The 21590-nt window shown below is 68.0% G+C and overlaps 1 protein-coding gene across 4 annotated transcripts; it reads left to right on the forward strand.

Moving 5' to 3' along the window:
- Positions 1–572: 572 nt before the first annotated feature.
- CHID1 (chitinase domain containing 1) lies at positions 573–19892 on the forward strand. 4 transcript variants are annotated; one of them, XM_061407491.1, is made up of 13 exons: positions 573–655; positions 4164–4317; positions 4833–4982; positions 5234–5366; positions 5942–5986; positions 6715–6821; positions 7093–7154; positions 9672–9764; positions 12987–13088; positions 13643–13798; positions 19212–19292; positions 19441–19483; positions 19717–19892. In XM_061407491.1, the coding sequence occupies exons 2-13, from the start codon at positions 4207–4209 to the stop codon at positions 19813–19815; spliced, it is 1182 nt and encodes a 393-aa protein (XP_061263475.1). In that variant the 5' UTR covers positions 573–655; positions 4164–4206; the 3' UTR covers positions 19816–19892. The 4 variants fall into 4 exon arrangements, with proteins under 4 accessions (XP_061263475.1, XP_061263477.1, XP_061263474.1 ...); XM_061407490.1 differs by lacking the exon at positions 573–655 and adding an exon at positions 729–819; XM_061407493.1 differs by lacking the exon at positions 19212–19292.
- The last annotated feature ends 1698 nt before the right edge of the window (positions 19893–21590 follow it).

A 21590-nucleotide genomic window follows, 5' to 3' on the forward strand; every position in this document is an offset into this window, starting at 1 on the left:
CGGCCTGGCCGGGCAGACGCCCTCGAGCCCACGGCGCTCCCTAGCGGTCACCCACGTGGTCGCCGCGCACACGGCGCCCCCGGAGCCCGGTCCTCCGCCGGACGTGCGCTCGCCGGGGCCCAGACCTCTGAGCCACCTCTCGAGCGCGAGCGTAAGGTTCCCAGGAGAACCCGGAGCCCGCGGAAGGTGGCGGTCGGCGCGCGCGTCAGCCCCCAGGATCTCCCGGCGTTCGCGTCTCCAACCGGCCGCCTCGGCGCGGGCCCTTCCTCTCCGCCCTCTTCCGTGGCCCGCCCCTCGGCCTACTCTCGGCCTGCCCTCGGCCTCCCCTAGCCCGAGAGTTAGCCCCACCCAGTCCGCAAGGCTCCGCCCCTAAGTCCCGCCCCTCAACCTCGCCCCGCCCCTCCCAGTCCAGGCTCCTCCCCTTGGCACACCCCCGGCCCCGCCCCCCGTTCCCCCGCCGCGTCCCACCCTGGCCTGTCACCAGGCCGCCTCTTCGGCCCGGCCCCGCCTCCAGCGTGCCTTGCCCGGCGGAGGCCCGGAAGCTGGCGTGGCGGGCTAGCGGCGGCGCTCGGGCGTTCAGAGGCGGGACTTCCGGTGGCGTTCGCGCGGGTCTTCCGGCCGACTGCAAGGGCCGGCGCGTCTCCGGGACATGCAGGTGAGCGCCGCGGCGGCGGCCGGGCTGGCGGCCGCGCCCCGCCCCGTGGCCGCGGTTCTCCTCCGCGAAGCGAGCCTGCGGGCGGTGCGTGTGGAAGCCGGAGGCGCGGCGCGAAGGAGAACGGCGAGTGTGGACTAGAGGCTGTGCGAGCGGTTGTGTGTGAGGTAGTGAGGGGGTGTGAGTGGGTGTGACGGACGCGGGGCGGCGGCGCGCGAGGGGCCGCGCTCCTTGGCTGTCTCTTGGCGTCCGCCGCAGCCCTGGGGCGGGCGGCCTTTTCGCGCTGGAGGGCGCCACCGAGAGCCGAGGCCAGAGGCCGGGGCGACGGGCTGGTGGGCGGGCGGCGGGCCTGCTCCCCCTGCGCCCAGCAGGCTGTCCTGGGCTTCCTCTGTCTTCGCCGAGGGAACACGACGGTACCTGCGACCCGCCCTGTGGACGGCACCCCAGAGTCGCAAGTGTCCCTCCGCCAGAGCTGGGCTTCAGCTCTTACACTGCATCCATTTCCAAGCGCACCCTCGGCCCTCCCTGCAGGAACAGAGTTGGCCCCCAAATTTGTGCCCACCGACGAGAATCTGATGGACACTACCCGAGCTATGGGGACGAAACCGTTCTGTTCACGGGACAGTCGGCTCTGGGTCCCGCTGGGTGTGATGATCACTCAGTGCGCAGCGGTCAGCATCTCTCGAACTGCACATTGCTGAGCAGAGACAAGTTGGCTGGATTAAAATTGGTTTTTTAAGAAGGAAATGGAGAACGTGAGAGTGCATCCCAGAGCAGGGTCAACACCGATCAGCTGTTTGCTGCCTGTGCACTCAAGACACATGCACGCTTGGGACGCTTGTGCGTTTGCTGAGCTCTGTGGAGAGTGTGATGGAAGAGTTGGCTTTCAGACGCACTGACAAGCCCCCAGGGACACCTTTCACATCACAGCCAACATGTCCCCACTACCCAGTCAGGCAGGCCATCTGGAAAGTTCCACGGCCATTGGAGAGCAGCCCTTCACGTGTGAGCACCTGGCATGTCAGTGCTTCCCCAGTGCTGTGGAGCCACACTCCAGAGCTGGCCCAGCGGGCACAGAGTTGCAGGGGTCTGTGGCCATGCCAGCCCGCTTGCACCAGGTGCAGAAGCCAGCAGGGCCCATCTTCCTTCCTCCAGATAGCCCCACTGCCACCCTTTCCTCTTTCTTCTCTCCCGTGGTGTGAAAGCACGGGTCCTAGGGCAGGCAGATGGTGGGCAGAGGGGTCTCAGCGCGGGCGCGACAGCAGGTAGACCAGCCAGCCATGGGCAGAGGGGTCTCAGCGCGGGCGTGACAGCAGGCAGACCAGCCAGCCGTGGGCAGAGGGGTCTCAGCGCGGGCGTGACAGCAGGCAGACCAGCCAGCCGTGGGCAGAGGCTGGGAAGGGCTACAGAATGTGCCTCCAGGTGACGGCTGAGTGGGTCCTAGGGGACCAGGTCCTGCTTTATTTCTCTTCCTGCTCCATCCTTGGGGGCCCTGACCTCCACCCTGGGGCCAGGGAGGAGCCCGCAGGCATGAGAGGCCTGAGGGGACAGGGCTGAAGACGCGGTGCCCTGCAGGGTTGGCCCCTTGCAGCTCAGCAGGCACAGTCAGCCCTGCCAAGGGAGAACCCCACCCCCAGGCCGAGGCTGAGGAGGAGCCCAGGCCCCCGGGCATGGTGCCACAGGGCCAGGGTTGGGCCTGGGTGGCTGCCGTCCTGGATGGATCTGATGGCCGGGAGGGAGAGGAGGGGACACAGGGTGGCAAATCAGGCCTGAGTCTCCATATCCTTTCCCACTTCCCCTCAAGAGCACCTGGTCAGCCGTGGGTGCCTCTCTGCCTGGGGGCGAGGGGATGGGGGAGGCTCCTAGGCTCCCCCACCCAGGCCCTGTCCTGCAGGCCCCAGGGAGTGGCAGCCCAGACCAGGCGCGTGCCGTCTGTGCAGGACTGTAGGCTGAGGGGGAGGTTTGAGGGGAGTGAGCTCCAAGCTAGGAGGTCGTGGTGGTGGAGGCCCCAGGCACCCACACAGGCCTGGCTCTGCTGGCTCTTGATAGGGCACCCTGCCTGGCCAGGGCTCTGGTGTCCCCAGGGATGTCCACCCAACGAGCAAGGGCCTGGGTTGCCTGTGGGGTCTCCTCTGGACCAGCTGGACCTTGGTCAGACTGAGAGGGGACGTGCTGCCGAGACTAAGACACCGTTGACCTACAGGCTCTCACACCGACTATCTCAAAACCTCAACAAGGAGTGCACGTGGCCTGGCCCCGCATGTTGCCCAGCTGTCCCCAGAGAGAAGGACGTGGAGGCGGGGTCAGGGTGGTGGTGCCGGTGGGCTGAGAGTCCGGTGGGGAAGCCCAGGGAGGACAGAGCGACTGGACTCCAGCAGCCTGCGCGTGTGCCTGGCGTCCCCTCCCCCCCACTGTGGGCGCGCTCGTCAGACTCAGTAAAGACAGGGTCGTGCTTGGTGTGTGCACGTTGTGCCATTTGTACGGGGGGGTGTGAGCACCACGGTGCCCTCAGGATGCCAGCGTGTGGGAGCGTGGGGTTTGAACAGCTGCAGTGAGCGTCTTAAAGCTTTTCCCATGTAGACAATAAGTCCCCCAGAGTGGAATTTTTAAAAAGAAAAAAGGAAACACAGATTGGAAAGCACAGGACTTGTGACCAGGCAGTCACCTGAACTTGAATTCCCAGGAACAGCTCCGGGGGTGAAGCCGCCCTTGAGGTCGCGTCACTCTCAGTCCTCGTGGCGGGGAGGCAGTGGGGGTGGCGCTGCTGGCTCATCTCAGCGTCCATTCCTTTGGTTGCTGGTGAAGCCAAGAGCTGAGGTGCTGTTTCTGGGGCCTGAGGGGGTCTGTGTGTTATGGGGTGTCTCTGTGTGTTATACAGTGTGATTTTTCTTTCTTTTATTGGAGTTGTTTTTTTTTTTTTTTTAATTTGTACGAATTTTTTTTATGTCATCTATAGATATGGGGTAGAAGTTCATCGTCAAGTATTTTATTGTTTTGCGTTTACTTCTTTAACCCAGTTTTTTGTTTCCTAAATGATAGGGTCATGTTTTTATGTAGTAAAGTGTAGACATTTCCCTGGTAACTTCTACTGATGCTGATTTAGGGGGAAAAGCATCCCCCTGTCCAGCTCCCACCCCAGGTTTACCTACACGGGCATGTTTTTTTCTAGTCCTCTCCACGGCTCCGTGGTTTTATACTCAAGCCAGTAGCTGGTAGCCAGAATATCTCTGTGCTTGTGGGGGGTGGAGGCCAAGCTTTGCTCAGTCGGCCCCGGCTGTGATTGGGCAGCCCTGAGGCAGTGGGACGGCTCCCGGCCTGCAGCAGGGAAGGCCCTTTCGGGGCGTCTGGGGGAGCTGGAGCCCAGCGATGCTGGCCTCTGGACTCCAGCCTTCAGGGCTGGCTCGGTGCTCGGCCTAGTGCTGGGAGGCTCCAGGCTCCGTCAGGACCAGAGCCCCAGGAGGCAGGGGAACACCCACCTGCCGGGGTCTCCATGGGCTCTGTCTCTCTGCAGCCCCCTGGACCCTGAGGTTGGGCCCTGCTGTGACCCGCCCAGCATGCGGGTGCTCCTCGGCACGCTGTGGCTCACTCTGGCCTGCAGCTCTGTGCATTCCACGCTGTCGAAGTCAGACGCCAAAAAGGCCGCCTCGAAGACGCTGCAGGAGAAGGTAGGTGGTCTGGGGACTCGCCAGAGGGCTGACCATCACGCCTCCTTTCCCACTGGGGGCTGGGAGCCGACTGCAAGCCGGGAGCTTCACCTCTGGGCGGACAGCACCGTGCTCCTCGGGGCTCCGGCCGGCCAGCCTCAGAGGGAGCAGCTTCTGGTGCTGGGGCCCGAGGGCAGGCCTGCCCCCGCTGGGCTCGCATCTCTGCCCGTGCCCCCGGGTTCCCCCTCACCCCGCCTGCTGCCTCCCTCGACCCCTGTGTTCCTCCCTGCTTCACGGGGCGAGTCAGTCGAGCTCTGCCAGGTGTGGCTGTGGCTGTGCCGGTTTCCGGGAGGGCCTCGGGAGGCAGGGTGAGTCTTCAGGGACTGTCCACCCCGCCTGACGGCCTTGCCCTGCGGGCTCCTGGTCAGCAGCGCTGATTCTGGGACGGGGTCCCTCCTGATCGAAAGGATGCTGCGGCCCCAGGGCTCGGCCTGGGGACGCGCCCTGACGGTGTCCTCCCCACCTTCCTGTCTCAGACTCAGGCTTCGGGCAAGCCCGCCCAGGAGCGGGGTCTGGTGGTGACAGACCTCAGGGCTGAGGACGTCGTCCTTGAGCACCGCAGCTACTGCTCGGCCAAGGCCCACAAGAAGCACTTCGCTGGGGACGTCCTGGGCTACATCACGCCGGTAGGCCGGGCCGGGGGCTGGATGGCGGACCCTGAAGGCAGGGTGGCTGCTCGGGTCTGCATTCTCACCTCCCCAGGCCGCTCTAACCCGAGGGAGCGGTGGGAGTGATGCCTCCCAGCAAAGTGACGAGGATGGCGGCAGAGTTCTGCTGCACACGAGGCGGGCGGCCCTGCGGAACCCCGCCTGGAGGTGGTCCCCTGCCCTCTGGCCCCCGCTGCCAGTAGGCTCACTGGTTCTCCTCTCTCTGCCAGTGGAACCGACACGGGTACGATGTCGCCAAGATCTTCGGAGGCAAGTTCACCCACGTCGCCCCCGTGTGGCTGCAGCTGAGGAGGCATGGCCGCGAGATGTTCGAGGTCACGGGCCTGGACGATGTGGACCAAGGTTCCGACCCGTCGCTTGTCTGTGCCCGTCTGGGGTCTGGGAGAGTGAGTGAGCGAGCGAGTGTGTGTGTGTGTGAAGATGAGTGAGTCTGGTGTGAGTACGTGAGTGTCACGCCTGCCTGGCGTTCAGCTGCATCCCCGTTTGCCTCCGTGGTGTGTACACGGTGTCCCGGGGGAGGATCTGTGGAGGAGGCGGGGGTCTGGCTGTCCTGACAGCCGTGCTTTGCACCTGAGTTTACTCGGGTATTTTCCACTTTGTTTTCAGAGAGAGGACACGTTGGCCAGAAGCGGGGCTCCCCGACACCGGGGGTGGAGGGGTGTGGGCCCAAGGGCAGCTGGGCAGCGTCCGCTCCTGCTCTCTGGTGCCCTCAGCTCTGAGAGACGGGCCGGGCCCCGCGGGGTGGGGGCCCTGGTGCGGCCACATGCCCCAGCCCTGGCTGCCCTGCAGGGCAGGGGCCAGCGCAGGACCCCAGGTTGCCTGCCTCCTCTCTTCCGTGCTCCTCCTGGGGGAGGTCAGGTCCGGGGGCAGGGGAGGGGCTGTACCCCCACGCTGAGTGTCCTCTCCACGTCCCACAGGGTGGCTGCGGGCAGTCAGGAAACAAGCCAAGGGCCTGCGCATAGGTGAGTCCACGGGGTCAGGCCTGTGGGCCCTTAGGCCGCACCCCAGCGGGTGGAGGTCGTGGAGCTTGCTAGGTAGGGGAGGGGCCAGGGCCTTCACACCTACCTGCTTGCTCAGGCCGCGCCGCCTAGCATGCTCAGCGCGTGTCTGTTTGGACTGCTCAGAAATGAGGCCGCCCCAGCCCAGCATTCGTGGCCTCGACCCAGCCGGACCCCAGTGGCCCTGCTACCTGCCTTGGTCAGCCCACCAAGTCCAGCCCCTTCCCCTGTGGTCTTGCCCTCCCATCTCTCCATTCACCCTTGAGGGTTCATGGAGCTCTGCTGGGGGCCGTGCCCAGGGGTGGCGCTCACCCTGCCCTGCCCATCCTAGAGCTCATGGCTGGTGAAGGAGGGCCACGTGGCCAAGTACGCTGGGGCCTGGGGAGGAGGCCGGGGCTGGGAGAGGACCTGCAGTTCATTTCACGGGGAGCTGGTAGGGGACGGTCCAGTGAGAGCCAGGCAACGAGGAGCTGGATGAGCCAGGGTCTGGACGCTCGGGGACTTGGTGGGTGAAGGGAGGAAAGGGCCAGTGTCTGCATCCCTAGCGCTGCCCACGCCCCTCCCTCCCCAGGCCACTTGGCACCGGGGTGCCCGCCCCGGCCGCTGGTAGTGGTCATTCTGCTCTGGAGGCCAAGGGCCCGCCTCGGGCCGGGCTAGCCCAGGAGGGTCATGGTCTGCGTGTCTGCCCCCAGTGCCTCGTCTCCGGTTCGAGGACTGGACGTACGAGGACTTTGACAGCGTCCTGGACAACGAGGACGAGATCGAGGAGCTCAGCAGGACCGTCGTCCAGGTGGCCAAGGTGACGCCCGGGGCTCCCTCCTGACCACGTGCGTCTCGGGCGCAGGGGCTGCCCTCCCGGGGGACACACTGCCTGGGCCAGTGCGGGGCTGCAGGGCAGGGAGAGCCCTCGGGGCCCCAGGGGCGGTGTTTGGGGGAGTCACGTGAGTGGCCGGGACCGAGAGCTGCAGCTTCTCTGCCCCTGGGCCCACAGTCAGGAGGGGGAAGCCGGGGCTGGCTTTGCCTGTGCCCCCTCCTCCTGGAGCCCTGCCCACCTGCCCCTGTCCTTTCAGAGCCAGCACTTTGACGGCCTGGTAGTGGAGGTCTGGAACCAGCTGCTGGTCCAGAAGCACGCGTGAGTGGGCCTGGGCAGCGTGCGGGGCGTGGGGCATGCGCGTGTCCTTCCCAGCTGCCAGTGTCAGGAAGAGGCTGAGGCCGGACATGAAGGGACCTCGTCTGGAGAGAGGGCCATCTTCCCACAGTCTGTGCTGGTGCTGGGGTGGCACCCCGAGGAGGTCAGAGAGCGGCTCCAAGGAGTCTGGGAGCGGCTGCGGGTGGGTGCCCGGCTAAGCACTGCTGGGGCGAGCCTGACAGAGCCTTCGGGGCCTTGGCCAGGAGACAGCCGAGCGGGGTCGGGGCGCCTGCGGGCAAATGGCCACGGGCTCCTCTGGGAGAAGAGCCTGCCGTCCAGCCTCGGCCCTGCCTCAGCCAGCTGGGGGGCTGTCTAGCCCCGAGGAGGTCCCCCCTCCCCTGAGGCCCACAGCCAGACCCCCCTCAGCCAGGGTGACCGGGAAGGCAGGTCCCCTCCGGCAGCCACTGCCCTGGTTCCGTCAGGCCCAGGGGGTCAGCCCCACAGGAGGAGGAGTGCGCCAGGCATGGGGGCCTGCAGCCGCTGCAACCGTGGCCGCCCTGCACCCGAGCCCCGCTGCTCCATGCCTCCAGCCCAGGGGCCCCCCACTCCAGCAGGGTTCCCCCCCGCCATCCCTCTTGCAGCTGCGGGCTGCTCTCTGCCTGCTCGGAGGTGGCATCCGTGGGCCCTCGGGCCTATTAGTGTAGCAGGAGAGTATTCTTGAGGGGCCGTGTGGGGGCCAAGACTCCTGCCTGAGACCCCAGGAAGCTGCGGCTGGAGCCCAGCTTGCCGGGCTCTGCCTGGGAGTGGAGGCAGCCTGATGCAGGCCCCACCATGGTTCCTGCTTCTCTCTGCGCCGACCACACTCCCCACCGTGGTGCTTCCACCCTGGGGGCGCCCAAGGCTGGAGTTGAGAAGGAGAACGGGTGGAGAACGGTGGCCCGAGTTCAGCTGAGGGCAGGGGGCCCCTGTGTCGGGAGCCAACACCCCACTGTGCTCTGGTGGCCCCTGTGGTGGCTTTTGGTTGAGAGACGATCTCGCCACCCCTGGGCTCTGCCTCCGTCCCTGCTGAGTGGTGGCCCTGCCGAGAACGCCTGAGAGGGGCTGGGGGAGCCGGCCTCGTCCGGGCGGCTCAGGAGGGTGCGCACAGCAGGCAGGCGGCGGGGCGGGGGCGGGGCTGGCCAGCCTGGCGGATGGCTTTGGACCCGGCTCGCTGGGCGTGTGATGCGGGCGATGCACCGTGTCCGGCCCTGGGTGGCAGGTCCCCAGGCCCCTCCCGGGACAGCCTGCTGCGTAGGAGTGAGTAGGGGCTGCCCGGCTGTTGTAAGACGCCTGTCTTCTGTGTTCACGCCGGTAGGCCAGCGGGTGGGTGGCCCCGGGAAGCCCTGGGGAACTCGTCCCAGCAGACCCCCGCTGGGCAGGCACTGCCCCTGGGCCACAAGACCACCTCCTCTTAGAGACTCAGCCACCGGGTGGTCCCCAAAGCCGGGCAGGCACTGATGGTTATGGGCACAGGTGGTGTGCCAGCTCCCGGCCTCAGGGAGGGGCTGAGCTGGGTTCTGCAGCCGTGTGCTCCCCAGGGGCATCCCTGACCCCACAGCCACAGCCAGAGCGGTGTCTCCTTGGCCCTGGGATCCTCTCTCTGAGGGTGGGCCCGAGGAGACTGAGAGGCTGCCCCATGCCCGCCTCCGCAGGGTGGCCGCAGCTGTGTCCTGCACGGCCTTGGGCTATGTAGACTGGCTCGAGCTGAGCGGGACCAGGGGTGCACAGCCCCCCACCTGCCCGCGCCGGGCAGGGGCACTCGCCACTTCTCTAGACCGAGGTGGTTCCTGAGGGGCTGTGGGGAAGGACCCAGGTCAGTCACCGGGCCCACACCCTCCCAGGCAGTGCGGGGCCAGGCCAGAGTGGACCCAGCCCGGAGCTGGCCCAAGACCTTCCTTCCTGGCAGGGCGGCCCCTGGGGGCTGAGCCAGCCTCTGCGTGGTCCGTGCTCCCAGCAGACCTGAGATGCCACCACGCCCCTCGCCCTCACGACCGGAGGAGCCGTGAGGCTGTGCCTCGGACATGCTGCTCCTTGGGTCCAGGAGCGCTTGGTTGACCCTCCTGGGGCTGGGGAAGGCGGGGCTCCGTGTCGGCGACTGCTTGGGGTGGGATGACTGCCAAGGGGGCGGGAAGTCAGGGCCCCGCACGAGGCCCATCGGCGGAGCTGCCCCGCACCCTCATCCCCAGGCGCCTCCGGGGCACCCCTGCCCGCAGCACCCCAGAGTCGCAGGCTCCTTCCTCACCCCTGCGTGGCTGTGTGTCCGGCAGGGTTCAGAGGTGACGGGGCGCCGCACGGCCCCCTCCCTGTTCCGCCCCCACGCTTCGGGGGCCGGGGCCCCCCTCCCTGTTCCGCCCCCACGCTTCGGGGGTCGGGGGTCTGGAGTATGGGCTACAGCGGGGGCTGTGAGGCCAGGGTGGGTGGAGGGTGGCCCGGGCGTTGCCCAGCGCCGCTGCCCCTGACCTGTGCGCCGCTTCTCTGCAGGGGGCTCATTCATTTGCTCACCCACATGGCCGAGGCGCTGCACCAGGCCCGGCTGCTGGTCTTCCTGGTCATCCCGCCCGCCGTCGCCCCAGGGTAAGTGCTGTGCCTGCTCGTCCAGGAGGCCCTTCCTGGCCCCCACCCAGCCCCGGCCTGGTCACGCCGGCTACTGCCCGTGTGGGAGACCCTGTCGGCACATTCTCACCGGCCCGCAGGTCAGGGGTCTGCAGCTCAGGGCCCGAGCTGCCTCAGTCCAGGCCTCCTGCCACTCAGCCCAGCCGCTTCTGCCACCCCAGCCCTGAGACAGGGAGCTGGGCCCGGTGCCAGCTGTCAGCACTGTGGCCTGACTGCCATCCCGCCCGCACTGGGCACGGAGGAGGCCCAGGTGATGACCTAGGGCTGAGGGCTGAGCAGAGGGGTGGTGAGGACCCAGAGGGGCCAGTCATCGGCTCGCTGCAGAGCTCAGGCCAGTGTGTGGGACGGGGTGGGTGGCCTCTGGACCCGCGCAGTCTGGCCTCAGACAGGAGAGGCTGCAGCCACCCTGGGTGGCTGCCCTCCTGCGCCTGATGCTCCCACCCTGCGGCGTCTCCACATGTCCCCAGAAACTTGGGCTGTGGTCTGCAGCCTGCAGGAGGGCCCTCGGCCCCAGGTGTCACCTCCTACGCTTCTGAGTGCGTGCTGATGCGTGGGACACACGTGTGTGAGGGACCAGAGGTCCTCCAGGATGGGGGCCCTGGCCTGGAAGGGCCGGGGCAGTGGACACCGCGTGGTCCGTGGGCTCAGCTGCAAGTGCAGCGCCTGTGGCTCGGGACGTGGAGCCCCAGTTGACCTTGGTGATTGGCGTCGGGGCCATCCGTGGAGACAGGCTCCTCTGGCCCAGGGAGGGCCTGGGTCACGGGTGGGACCGGCCCCCTTGCAGGCCCCTCATGCTGACAGGTGTGCAGGGCAGACCCCCGTGTGCTAGAGGGTGTGGGGGAGGGTGAGCGGGCCTGACGCCCCTGGAGGGGCTGACCTCTAGGCCTGGCCTCCAAGGGCAGTGGGCTCAGGACGGGGTGGGGAGCAGCCTTCCAGCCTGGGTCCCCTCTCTGGGCAGTGACCGGGGAGGACGCACCCTCGGGTGGCAGCGAGAGGAGAGTCGGGGGCAGGGGCCATGGCCCGTGTGGCCAGGCTGACAGCGGGGGCCCTGGGCACGGTCGCCTCTCCTGGCCCAGGCCATGTCTCAGGGACACAGCCTGGCTGCACCCTTGCACTGGCGAGCAAGCCTCCCTTCCTCCAGAGGCCTCAGTGGCCGAGGTTTGTCTTGTTGGCTTTGTCCTTCTCCACCCGCACTTCGGGACAGCAACCCCACAGAGGAACCAGTGAGCTGTAAACAGATCTTCTGGCCTTTCTGCAGCGTCAGTCGCTTCACAGAGGCTGCGCTGCTGCCCGTGGGAACGGCAGCCCGGGGGGTATCTGCGTGGCAGCCTTTTGCTGCTGTGGCCTGTGTCTCCTCCTCCCATTTGGGGGCTGTTGGCACGGGTGGCCATCCTGACCTTGAGCCCTGCTCCCGAGGCCTCAGCTTGGCCCTCACCGATGGCCCAGCACCAGTCAGCGGGCTGAATGAGAGCTCTGGGCCACCCTGGCTCTAGGAGGGCCCTGAGTCAGTCCTCGCCTCCACCCCTCAGGCTGTCTCTTCTGAGAATCGAGCTCCCAGAGCCCTGGAGCATGGTGGACTGACTTCCTTTCCAGGACCTTCCCCGCAGTGAGCTCGCGTCCTCATGGACAGGTGCCCCCTTGACGGGTGCTGCATCTAGCTGTCCTCCAGTCACCCCTGGGGTTTAGGGTCACCACGGGAAGGGGGTGGTGAGGGTCCTTCCCCGGAAGGGACACCCCTGCCCAGGCTGACCCCCATTGACGTCTCCTGAGCTCCAGGGGTGGCCTGGGGCCAGACCGTGGAGGCTCAGCGGGGCCGTGGGCAGGGGTCACCCCTGGACACAGCGGGTGCAGGTGGCGGAGGTCCACACCGGAGGGGAGGAGCCCTTGCTGACAGTGGGAGGGCCCGGACCTGCAGGCGCGGTTCTGCTCTGTCACGTAGGCTGGCTGTGGGCAGGAGGCCCTGGGGCGGGCCCGTGGGGGCGGTGGGGGGCGCCGACAGCGGGCCCACCCCCTCGCCCGCTGGGCCACCGTGGGCAGGGCTCTGCAGGCGGTGTCCGTGGGCCAGGGGGCGCCCCGCCTGTGGCCAGTGGCAGGGCCAGGGATGCGCACGGTCTGCGCTGGTCCTGAGGACGCTCGGCCTGCAGAGGACTGGTTTGGGGCAGGGCTTGGGTGTCCAGCCCAGTAGGCGGCATCTCACCCTGGGGGTTGTGGCTTCACAGTGTCATGTGGCCGTAGGGGCCGGGATGGGGCGGGGAGCCTGGCCTGAAACATGGGGCTGGTGTGGGGTTCAAACTGCCCGGCTCCTCCCAGCTGAGCGGGGTGGTCTGGAGTGCATCCCCGGGCCTGTGGCTGCCACCACCCGGTGGAAGTGTCTGGTTCCCAACTGCGTCCCGTGCTCCTGGCCACAGTCAGTGCTCGTCAGGGGGTCTCGCCTGTGACCCCTGGGGCTCTCCTGGCCCCCGTCCCCAGGAGCCTGGTGTCTCTGGGAGGCCTGAGTCAGGCCTCCAGGCCCCTCCCTCCAAAGGCTCAGGGGGGGTGGCCTTTGCTCAGCGGGCTTGGGGGGTAGCCTGGCGATGGGGTGTAGCCTGGCGATGGGGTATCTTAGGGTTGCCTGGAGCCCGTGGAACTAGTGACTGAGGCTGAGGTCCACATGGTGGACCGCCCCTGCCCAGGAACTGGAGGCGCTGGCCTAGAGGAGGGATTGTTTTCTCTGCTCACACTGTGGGGGGGATGCAGAGCCCACTACACCCCACCCAGGGACAAAGCAGGGTCGTAAAGGCTGCTACAGCAGAGCAGATGGCTGGCAGTCGGCTGTGTCCTACAGACAGCCCCCGGGGCCCCCACCTGCCCAGACCTGAGGCCTCCAGAGGGAGGGCGCCGTGCCTGAGGCTGAGTGGAAGTGGGCAGGCCTAGGCTGCCCGTGCCCATGTGAGAGAGGCCTCTGGGGCCTGGGCAGGAGTGGGGGTTCTCCACAGAGCCCTGACCCAGCTGCGGGCCACCCTGTGCACCCGAGTGCTGCTCCCCTCCAGGTAAAGAGACTGAGGTGTCTTCCTGGAGCAGGGGCAGAAGGGGCCTGAGCTGGGAGCCCCTGGCCGGCATGCCCCGTCCTCGGCTGAGCCCAGGTCAGCTGGGGAGAGGCTGTGACCAGGAGGTGGGCACGGAAACCATGCCATCTTTTTGCAGGACCAACAAGCTGGGCATGTTCACGAACACGGAGTTTGAGCAGCTGGCACCCGTGCTGGATGGCTTCAGCCTCATGACCTACGACTACTCCACAGCACAGCCGTGAGTGGGGCTTGGGGCCCACGCGCTCTCGCTCGGCACGTGGGGGCCTAGCCCCCGGCAGGCCTGCCCACTGGACGCCCGGGTGCAGTCCCGCCTCCCGCCAGCCTGCTCAGGCTGTGACCCGCGGTCAGCTCTCAGCTCCAGAATCTCGAAGGGCCCAGTCTCTTCTCCCAGAGCCCAAAGTCAGCCTTGTGTTGGGCAACCTTCTTGTTTTGGGGTGACTTAGGGCACCTGGCCACCCCATGGGAATGCCATCCTGGGGTGTCCCTCCACGTCTCCCGGCCCTGGCTGCCCCATGCCAGGTGCTGGGCCCACCTCCACGCCCCGGAGAAGGTGCTCCTGTGTCGGGGGTCACGCTGCTGCCCCAGCCCTCCAGGGCCTCTCCTGAGCGCTCTGCCGCCTGAGGGTCCTGGGCGACGCAGACACCCAGCACAGGTCCAGCGGGGCCGTCCATCTGCTGCCGTCCTTGCCATGGTGTGCGTGGACTCCTGCCCCAACCCGGGCGCCCGAGGCCTCGGCCTGGTGCTGAAACCCACTCCTCCCCGACCCTGCAGAGCCGGCCCCAACGCGCCGCTGCCCTGGGTGCGAGCCTGCGTCCAGGTCCTGGACCCCAAGTCCAAGTGGCGGAGCAAGATCCTGCTGGGGCTCAACTTCTACGGCATGGACTACTCGGCCTCCAAGGATGCCCGTGAGCCCATCATCGGGGCCAGGTGAGCTGGTGGCCCCATCTCCCGCGGCACCCTCGTTGTGGGAGGTGAGAGGCTGCAGTGGGGAGGAGGCCGGGCAGGGTCTGACCTCAGGCCGGCTGTCTGCGGGCGCCATCCCGGCGCCCCCTCTCGCCCCATGTCGGCGGGAGCGTCCTCGACACAGTGCAGGCGGCCTGCCACCCCGCGTTCTGTGCTGTGGCCCGGAGGAGCCCTTTGTGTTCCCGGCCGCGTGGTCGTGCTCCCGCTCCGTGTGGGCTGTGTGTGCTGGGCTCTGAAGCCGTTGCCGCGCCATCCGCCCGGGCGTGCCGTCCCACCAGCTGCTCGCCCCGTGTGCTTGCCCCACACCCATCCCCGCCCAGCGCCCACCGCACCGCGATACCCACACGCTTTCCCGGAGACTTGCTCATGCTCTTTGCGCCCGGCTCTTGTTGAGCTTTTTAAGCCTCGGGCTTATCCTTTCTGCCGTGTTTGGCAGGGACGTAGCCGGTTCCTCACCTCCCTCTCTCCTCCTTTTCCAGGCCCGCGAGCAGGCATGTGTCGGGCCGGTCTGTCTCTCCCACTCCCGGGAGCCCCCACTCTGTCCTGGAGGCTCTGTCTCTGTGTCTCTTGCTCTCCAAGCCGGCACCCCATTTCCCGGCCGTGTCTTACTCAGGGCCTCTCCCTCCCACGTGTCCCGGTAGCTCTCGTCTGGGGGTTTGTCTGGGACGCCGAGTGCGTGTGTGGTGCTGCCAGGCGGGCAGCCCTGTCCCCTCCGTGTCGCCGAGCAGCTCTCCGGGGCCTGTGCTCCGGCCACACGCGCGTCTCACCCGGCCGTGCGCCCCCAGCCCGCTGCCCTTACGCTGTGAGCCGTCTTGGCCCCGAAGCTGTCCCGTGAGGAGGACGGTCCCGAGGCCAGTGACCCGAGTGTGTGTGCCCGTTGCTGCTCCCCGTGGGCAGGGAGCATGCTGGCCCGCTGGCCCTGGGGACTCAGCACGCAGCCCAGCAGCACCTGAGCGCCGGCCGCCTGCCAGCTGGCCTCAGCCCGTCCCGCTCTACTCCCTCAGGGCCGCCCTGCGGAGGGACAGGCCACTCGCTGGGTTGGCCTTTGGCTGGTCTCAGGAGTCCCGGTGGGGTGGGGCACCCGTTTCCTGGCCCCCGCCCCAGGCGAGTCCCCAGGGTCGGCTGTGCTGAGGCCTGGGAGGGCCTCCAACTGCTGGGGGAGCACCGTGGGGGATCTGGGCAGGACGGCTCTGCCCAGGGCTTGCTGGGGTCACCCAGCGGAGGGGTCCCCCACCCCGCCCAGAGGCGGAACAGGGAGGGAGGCCTGTGGGGGTGGGGCAGAGGGTTCCCGGGCCCAGGGGCGTGTCAGGGACCACCCTGCACAGACCCCAGAGGGCGCAGACTCCAGAGGATGCCACCCGCTTCCCTTGACCTCAGGGTGCCCACTCGGGTCTTGCCCAGGGCACTTACACTAGGGAGAGGCTGAAGGAGGCCCAGGTGGGGTTGACCACTGTTCTGAGGAGTCATGTGGGTTTCTGAGGGGCTGTGGGCAGGGGGTGCTTCTGAGGAACCTCGCCCAGCCCCGTCTTCTCAGCCTCAGCCGTCCCGTGGGGCATCCCATGGCTCAGCAAGGTGGTCCGGCGGGGAGACCAGGCCCGGGGCTCCATTCCTCCCCCCCTCGGCCGCTGGAGGCCCAGCAGAGCCTGTCCAGAGCCCCTCCCTCGACCCGGTGACCCCACCGCTGTCTCCTCCTCCCTAGGGCCCTAGCCAGCCATCTGCTGCCTGTGCCCTAGGGGATCCTCGGGCAGGGGCTGGCCCTGGGTTGCTCTGATCTCCTCTGCCCATGGCAGAGGAGATTTCTTCCAGACCATCCCCCGACGTGCAGGGGGCTGACCCACGTGGGGGCTCTGGGGACAGGCGGAGCTTCTGCAGGGCAGGGAGCAGCCCCCCTCAGGCCATGTCTGGGGAGCCAGATGGGAGGGCTTAGTGAGGCCCCAGATGGAGGCCTGTCTCTGGGGGCGGGCAGGCTGCCTCTGCAGGGGGTGGGCGTGTTCACAGGCCCAGAGCCCCAGAGTCGCAGCCCACCAGGCCGCACCCCTCACTGGGCCCCCGGGAGCCCTCAGCGGGCGACCAGCAGGTGTGGGGGCAGTGAGCCCGGGGCCTGGCACCCTGCTGCCCTGACAGCAGCCCAGGCCGGCCTGTCCCAGGACCACCCGCCCTCCCAGCTCCGCCTCCCCAGCGCTGATCTGGCCGTGTGTGGCAGGTGTCCCCTCCAGGGACAGCGGGCGATCAGTGCCTCACCATCTGCTCCTCACACAGAGCCAGCACCTCCAGCGGGGGTGGGAGGCTGGCTCTGCCAGCCGGAGGGTGGGGGGTCTCGTGGCCTCTGCCTGCCTCGGTGGGAGGGGCGGTGGGGAGGCAGTCTGCGCTCTCTGGACCCTCTGACCGCCGCCTCTGCCGCCCACCCCGGGTGACTCGAGGCCCCATCGCTCCCTGCCCTCGAGGACGTGGAGTGGCTGTGAAACTCCTGAGAGGTTGGGGCGCCCCACATGCAGACTCGGGGTGCCCCACATGTCTCGGTGCTGATGTGGGGATCGCCATGGTTGCTGAGCCCCCGCTCTGGGAGGCTGTTGCACTGCCCTGGTGGTCAGGGTGCCTGGCCAGCCCCCTGAACGCCCCCAGGCCAAGTGGTTACCCACCCCCCGGCAGCCCCCAGACTGGGCTCTGCTGCCCCTGTTCAGAGGCCCACCAGGACCTCCATGAGAGCCAGCCCCAGCAGGACACAGCCAGACCGGCCCAGGGCTGGGCCGTGCCCGGCAACACCCCCCCACCACTCACGGGCCAGGGGTCCCGGGGTCAAGCTTACGGGGCTTGGGCCGTCCTGCCCCGGGGTCTTGCGCTGCCCTGGATGCGGCTGGCGGCTCCCGCAGCTCTGGTCTTTCCCTTCATTGCGCCGCGTTCTGTGCTGAGACCCTCTCCCCTGCTGGCCCCTGGGTTTCGCCATCCTCCCTGAGTGCCTGAGTGTCCTGCCCTCACTGTGCCCGGAGCCTCCCCGTGCACCTTGACCCTTCATCGCGGTCCCTGCTGGCTCTCCCCTCGGGCACTCCAGGGGGCCCACGGGGGTTGTGCCGCCTGTAGGTGACTGAGGTCTTCCGTGTACACTGCCTGTAGGTCCTGGGAGGTGGGATGGGGGAAGGGCGCCGCCTCGCATCGCCCATGGCGGTGCCCAGCAGACTCCCCACGTGGGCCTGCAGCAGGGGACCCTGCCCCTTCCATGCTCCCGGCCGGGTCCTCAGCAGTTCGGAGGCAGTGCCCTCCGGGGCAGGTCCTTTCAGTCCTGCGGGGACCATGGCAGAGAGCGCAGGGCGCCCAGGCCCCAGTGGGAGGCGGGAAGCCCACCCTGGGCTGGTTTCCCCTACTGCCCTGACGGCCCCCTTCAGCCTGCTCTCTGCTTGCTCGCCCAGAGAGGGGGGCTGTGCAGTTCGTCTCCAGGCCCAGAATCCTCTTCCGACCTGTCTGCTGTGTCTTCGTGTATGATTCTCTTTGCCATTGCCTGAACCTTTTGAGTGGGGAGATGTCTTTCACACGCTGTAAGGTCCGCTGTGGCAAAGCGCCTGACTCAGCAACGTTCAGAACCTTGTCAGGCTACGCAGCCACCTTCTCTGTTGCCGGGTCCCGGCAGCTCCCCCGCCCCCTGTGGCCGCTGACCTGGGATTCGCCTGTGACTTGCCTCAACGGGACGTTTCGTAGAGATGGGTCAGGCGGCCTGTGGCCGAGGCCTTCCGCTTTAGCTCAGGGACCGCTCAGGCCCCATGTGTACCTTTTCCTCATTCAGCCTTGCCCCCCCCCGCCCCCGCCTCTGCACCTGGGCCGCCGTGGCCGTGCTCTCCCTCCGCGGGCACCGTGGCCGTGCTCTGACTCCGCGGGCTGTGCTCTCCCTCCGCGGGCACCGTGGCCGTGCTCTCCCTCCGCGGGCACCGTGGCCGTGCTCTCCCTCCGCGGGCCGTGCTCTCCCTCCGCGGGCACCATGGCCGTGCTCTGACTCCGCGGGCTGTGCTCTCCCTCCGCGGGCACCGTGGCCGTGCTCTCCCTCCGCGGGCACCGTGGCCGTGCTCTCCCTCCGCGGGCCGTGCTCTCCCTCCGCGGGCGCCGTGGCCATGCTCTCCCTCCGCAGCGCTCTGTTTGGCTGTCCCCACCCAGGGTGCTCACTCCCTGCTCCTCCACCTCCCACCCCGGTGAGCGTGGGGTCCTAAATGGCTCCAGCCCTGGCATAGGCCTCAGCCTCCGGGGTGAGGAACTGACCCCAACAGAGTGCAGCCTCAGCTGCCCCCACAGCTCCCCGGCTCCAGCAGGCAGCTCTGTGAGGAGGGCGTGGCCAGGGCTCCCCAAACCCGAGGGCCTGGAGCCACCTGCCCAGCAGCATCTGTCCCTGACTCAGGACAGGACTCGGGGGCTCAGAAACACCCACCCCACCGCACGTCCCACATCTCCTTAGCCCCAGGGCAGACGGGTCCAAAGCAGCAAGTGATCCCTGTGATTCCAGGAGCGTGGCTTTGGTTAAGGATGATGCCATTATTTTGGACAGTTGGACCTGGTGTGGTGGGCGTTCTGGGTCCTGGCCCAAACCCCTTGGGGAGCCCCATATCCTCTGCCACTGCCACGGGTTCCCCACTGCTCCGTGCAGCCCTGACTCCCAATGCCCCACTGGCGTCCGTGGTCCAGCCCAAAGCACACAGCAGCCCCAGGCCCAGGGGTGGGCCGGCCGCACCTGCCCCCCCCAGCCCATCTGGGTGCCAGCTGCTGGCCAGGGAGACTCAGTGTGGGCTGCAGACCCCCGCTGTCCTGGCCACGCAGCACCCTGGAGACCAGCCTGTCTTCATGTGTGTTGGGGGCGGGTCTGAAACCAGTGGCTTCTGGCAGTGAGACCAGGCCCACTGCGGGCCTGGGGCAGCCGCGTCCACAGCAAGGGGGTAGGGAGGACAGCCTGGCTCCCCAGAGGGCCCGGACACCGCTGTTTCCTTGGGAAGGGGGGCATGCGGAGCCAAGGCTGCCCCCAGGGCTTGCTCGCCTGTCCTCCACCAGGTGGGGCCCAGGAGCACCGCCTGTGCCACCCGCCTGGCGCTGTGCCCACACTGCAGGCTCGCCCACACTGCTCTGCCCGTGGTGCTGTCGGGTCAGGGCAGTGCCCCGGCCCCCACATCTGAGCAGCCTCTGTCGGGGCCCCGTCCCCTGCCCCCACAGCCCCAGCCCAAGCGTTGGAGACCCCCCAGTGCCCTGCTTCCTGGCATTTCAGCATGCCCAGGCCACCCCACGTGGCCTTCCCACCCCGCCTGCTGTCGCTGGCATTCTGTGGCCCACCAGGGGTGGTCTGGAGAATGCCCCGGTTAGCCCCCAGCTGCCGTGACGGCAGCGGGCACCCACACTCCATCTCCCCCAGGTACATCCAGACACTGAAGGACCACCGGCCCCAGGTCGTGTGGGACAGCCAGGCCGCAGAGCACTTCTTCGAGTACAAGAAGTGAGTGTCAGGGAAGGCCCACCGGGTGGTCCCGTCGGTGCGGGCCCAGCCCAAGGAGGGGCACGAACCTGTGCCCTGGGCTGGCAGGGCGGGGCCAGGAGGAGCCGAGGCCACTGTGGACGGACGATCTGGGTCTGCTCTCTTGCAGAAGCCGCGGCGGGAGGCACGTCGTCTTCTATCCGACGCTGAAGGTGGGTGCGGGGCTGAGGCTGCGGGTGGGGGCGGCCCCCGGTGAGGCGGCCGAGGACAGCAGCCTCGGGGCCGGGACTGAGGCTGCGGGTGGGGTGGCCCCCGGTGAGGCGGCAGCAGGCAGCCGGGCCTCGGGGCCGGGTCTGAGGCTGCAGGTGGGGCGGCCCTCGGTGAGGTGGCCACGGGCAGCAGCCTCAGGGCCGGGGCGGCCAGGCCAACACTCCCCCCACCTCAGTCCTTGCAGGAGCGGCTGGAGCTGGCCCAGGAGCTGGGCGTGGGGCTGTCCATCTGGGAGCTCGGGCAAGGCCTGGACTATTTCTACGACCTGCTGTAGGCCAGGCTTGCAGCCAGCACGCCCTTTTCTGAGAGACAGAGGAACTAATGTGTGAAATACAGACTGTTTTCCATTTCCGGATCTGTGTGTGCTGTGGCCGCCGCGGGGACCGAGCAGGCCCCTCAGGGCCCTGACCTGGGGTGGGGAGTCCTAGCAGGGCCGGGGGAGGCTAAGGATGCAGACCCTCCACCCGGCCTTGGCTGCCTGGCCTCCGCTGTCTGTTGAGGCAGGGTCCGTAGTCCCCACCGCACAGGCGGTGGAGTCCCGCATGGTCTGCAGTCCCTGAGGGTTCAGAGGCTCCAGGGCAACGCCAGGTGCCCTGCTTGTGGACGCTCAGGCAGGCGTCACCCCAGGGCCACACAAAGCGACCTGGCCTGCCTGCCCAGGAGCTTGCTGGGCACCACGTGGCAGAGGCGTGGAGGCACATTGCGGAAACCGAGGCTCAGAGAGGCAGGCCCCACCCCCAGGGCAGGGCGTAGGCTGTGGCCACTGACAGCTCACTGCGGGCCGCTGCCCCCAGGTATGGCTGTTATACCAGGAGGGCATGTTGGGAAGAAGTGCTGTTGCTGGGAGTTGAAGGACAGCTAACCAGGCCCACCGGCTCCAGGCAGAGGGTCCCTCTGTGACAGTGCTGCTGGCCAGATAATGGCCGTGAGCGCGGGCGCAGCCCTGGGGAGCTTGCTGGGGGGGGTTCTAAGAGGCTAGGTCTCATCTTCGGGGTCGTGGCCCGGCTGGACCCTCGCAAGCTGTCCCGAGGAAGAGCCCTGCAGCTCGTGGTGTGGGTCTCACAGAAGACCCCAGACTGGCTGAGGGGCAGCCCGCCTGGGCACCCCATTTAGGTCAGTGGGTGCGGATAGGCTCTGAGATGGTGGGTCCAATGCCCCCCCAGGCCCCACCCTGCCGGGCCCCCAGGGGTGGGGCTGTAGGCACTGGCTGGTCCCCGTGCTGTGAGGAGCTGGGTGGAAGGGTGAGGACTGGGCCGGGAGGGGCCCTGGGTTCTGGTGTAGGGGACAGACCCACCATGGGGTCAGCGTGGTCAGTACCTGTGGATGTGGAGACGGAGGGTGATCTGACACTGGGCAGAAGGCTCCTCGGCCTGGGTTGGAGAATGAGGGAACCAGCAAAGGGCAAAGGGAGCTGGGAACGCGGGCCTGGCACTGTACCCTTGCGGGCATCCACAGGGAAGGGGGAGCCCGGGAACCCCCCAGAGGCAGGGGACCCACACAAGGCTGCGGGCAGGGTGGCCTTGGAGACAAGGGCCCCCTGCGTCCCGTGGAGCCAGAGGGGAAGCGGAGTCGGGGGCCTGCCAGTCGTCCCCGAGACACGGGCGGCAGAGCCCACCACGCAGGGGCCTCATAGGTGGAGGTGGACAGGGGCGTGAGCGGGCGGTGGGCATGGGGCAGAGGGCGCCAGCAGGGCTGGGGGACGGCTTGGCTGGAACATTCTCAGTTCCACTTGCTTCCTGTGGCGCCTAGACGTTCCCAGGTGTGATCTGCTGTTACTTCTGACCATCCCTGGTGTTCTGGGGGTTTCCACGGAGGACAGTGGGGACATGGGGATGGGATGGGACGGGGTGGGCGGCCGGGAGGGGCCAGGCGCCCTGGTGGTCTGAGCTGTGCGGTAGTAAGTGGCCGGCCAGGCGTCCTCAGGGCAGGTTTGCCGCACTGCAGGGATGTGGGGGTGGTTGGCAGGGTGGGCCTGCGGGCGCTGGGGGAGGGGCTGGAGGCCGAGCAGCCTGCCACGGGCCGGGGGCAGGGGGTTAGGTGCCCCAGAGA

Source organism: Bos javanicus, chromosome 29 (assembly GCF_032452875.1).
Source record: "Bos javanicus breed banteng chromosome 29, ARS-OSU_banteng_1.0, whole genome shotgun sequence".
Classification (NCBI taxonomy): domain Eukaryota; kingdom Metazoa; phylum Chordata; class Mammalia; order Artiodactyla; family Bovidae; genus Bos; species Bos javanicus.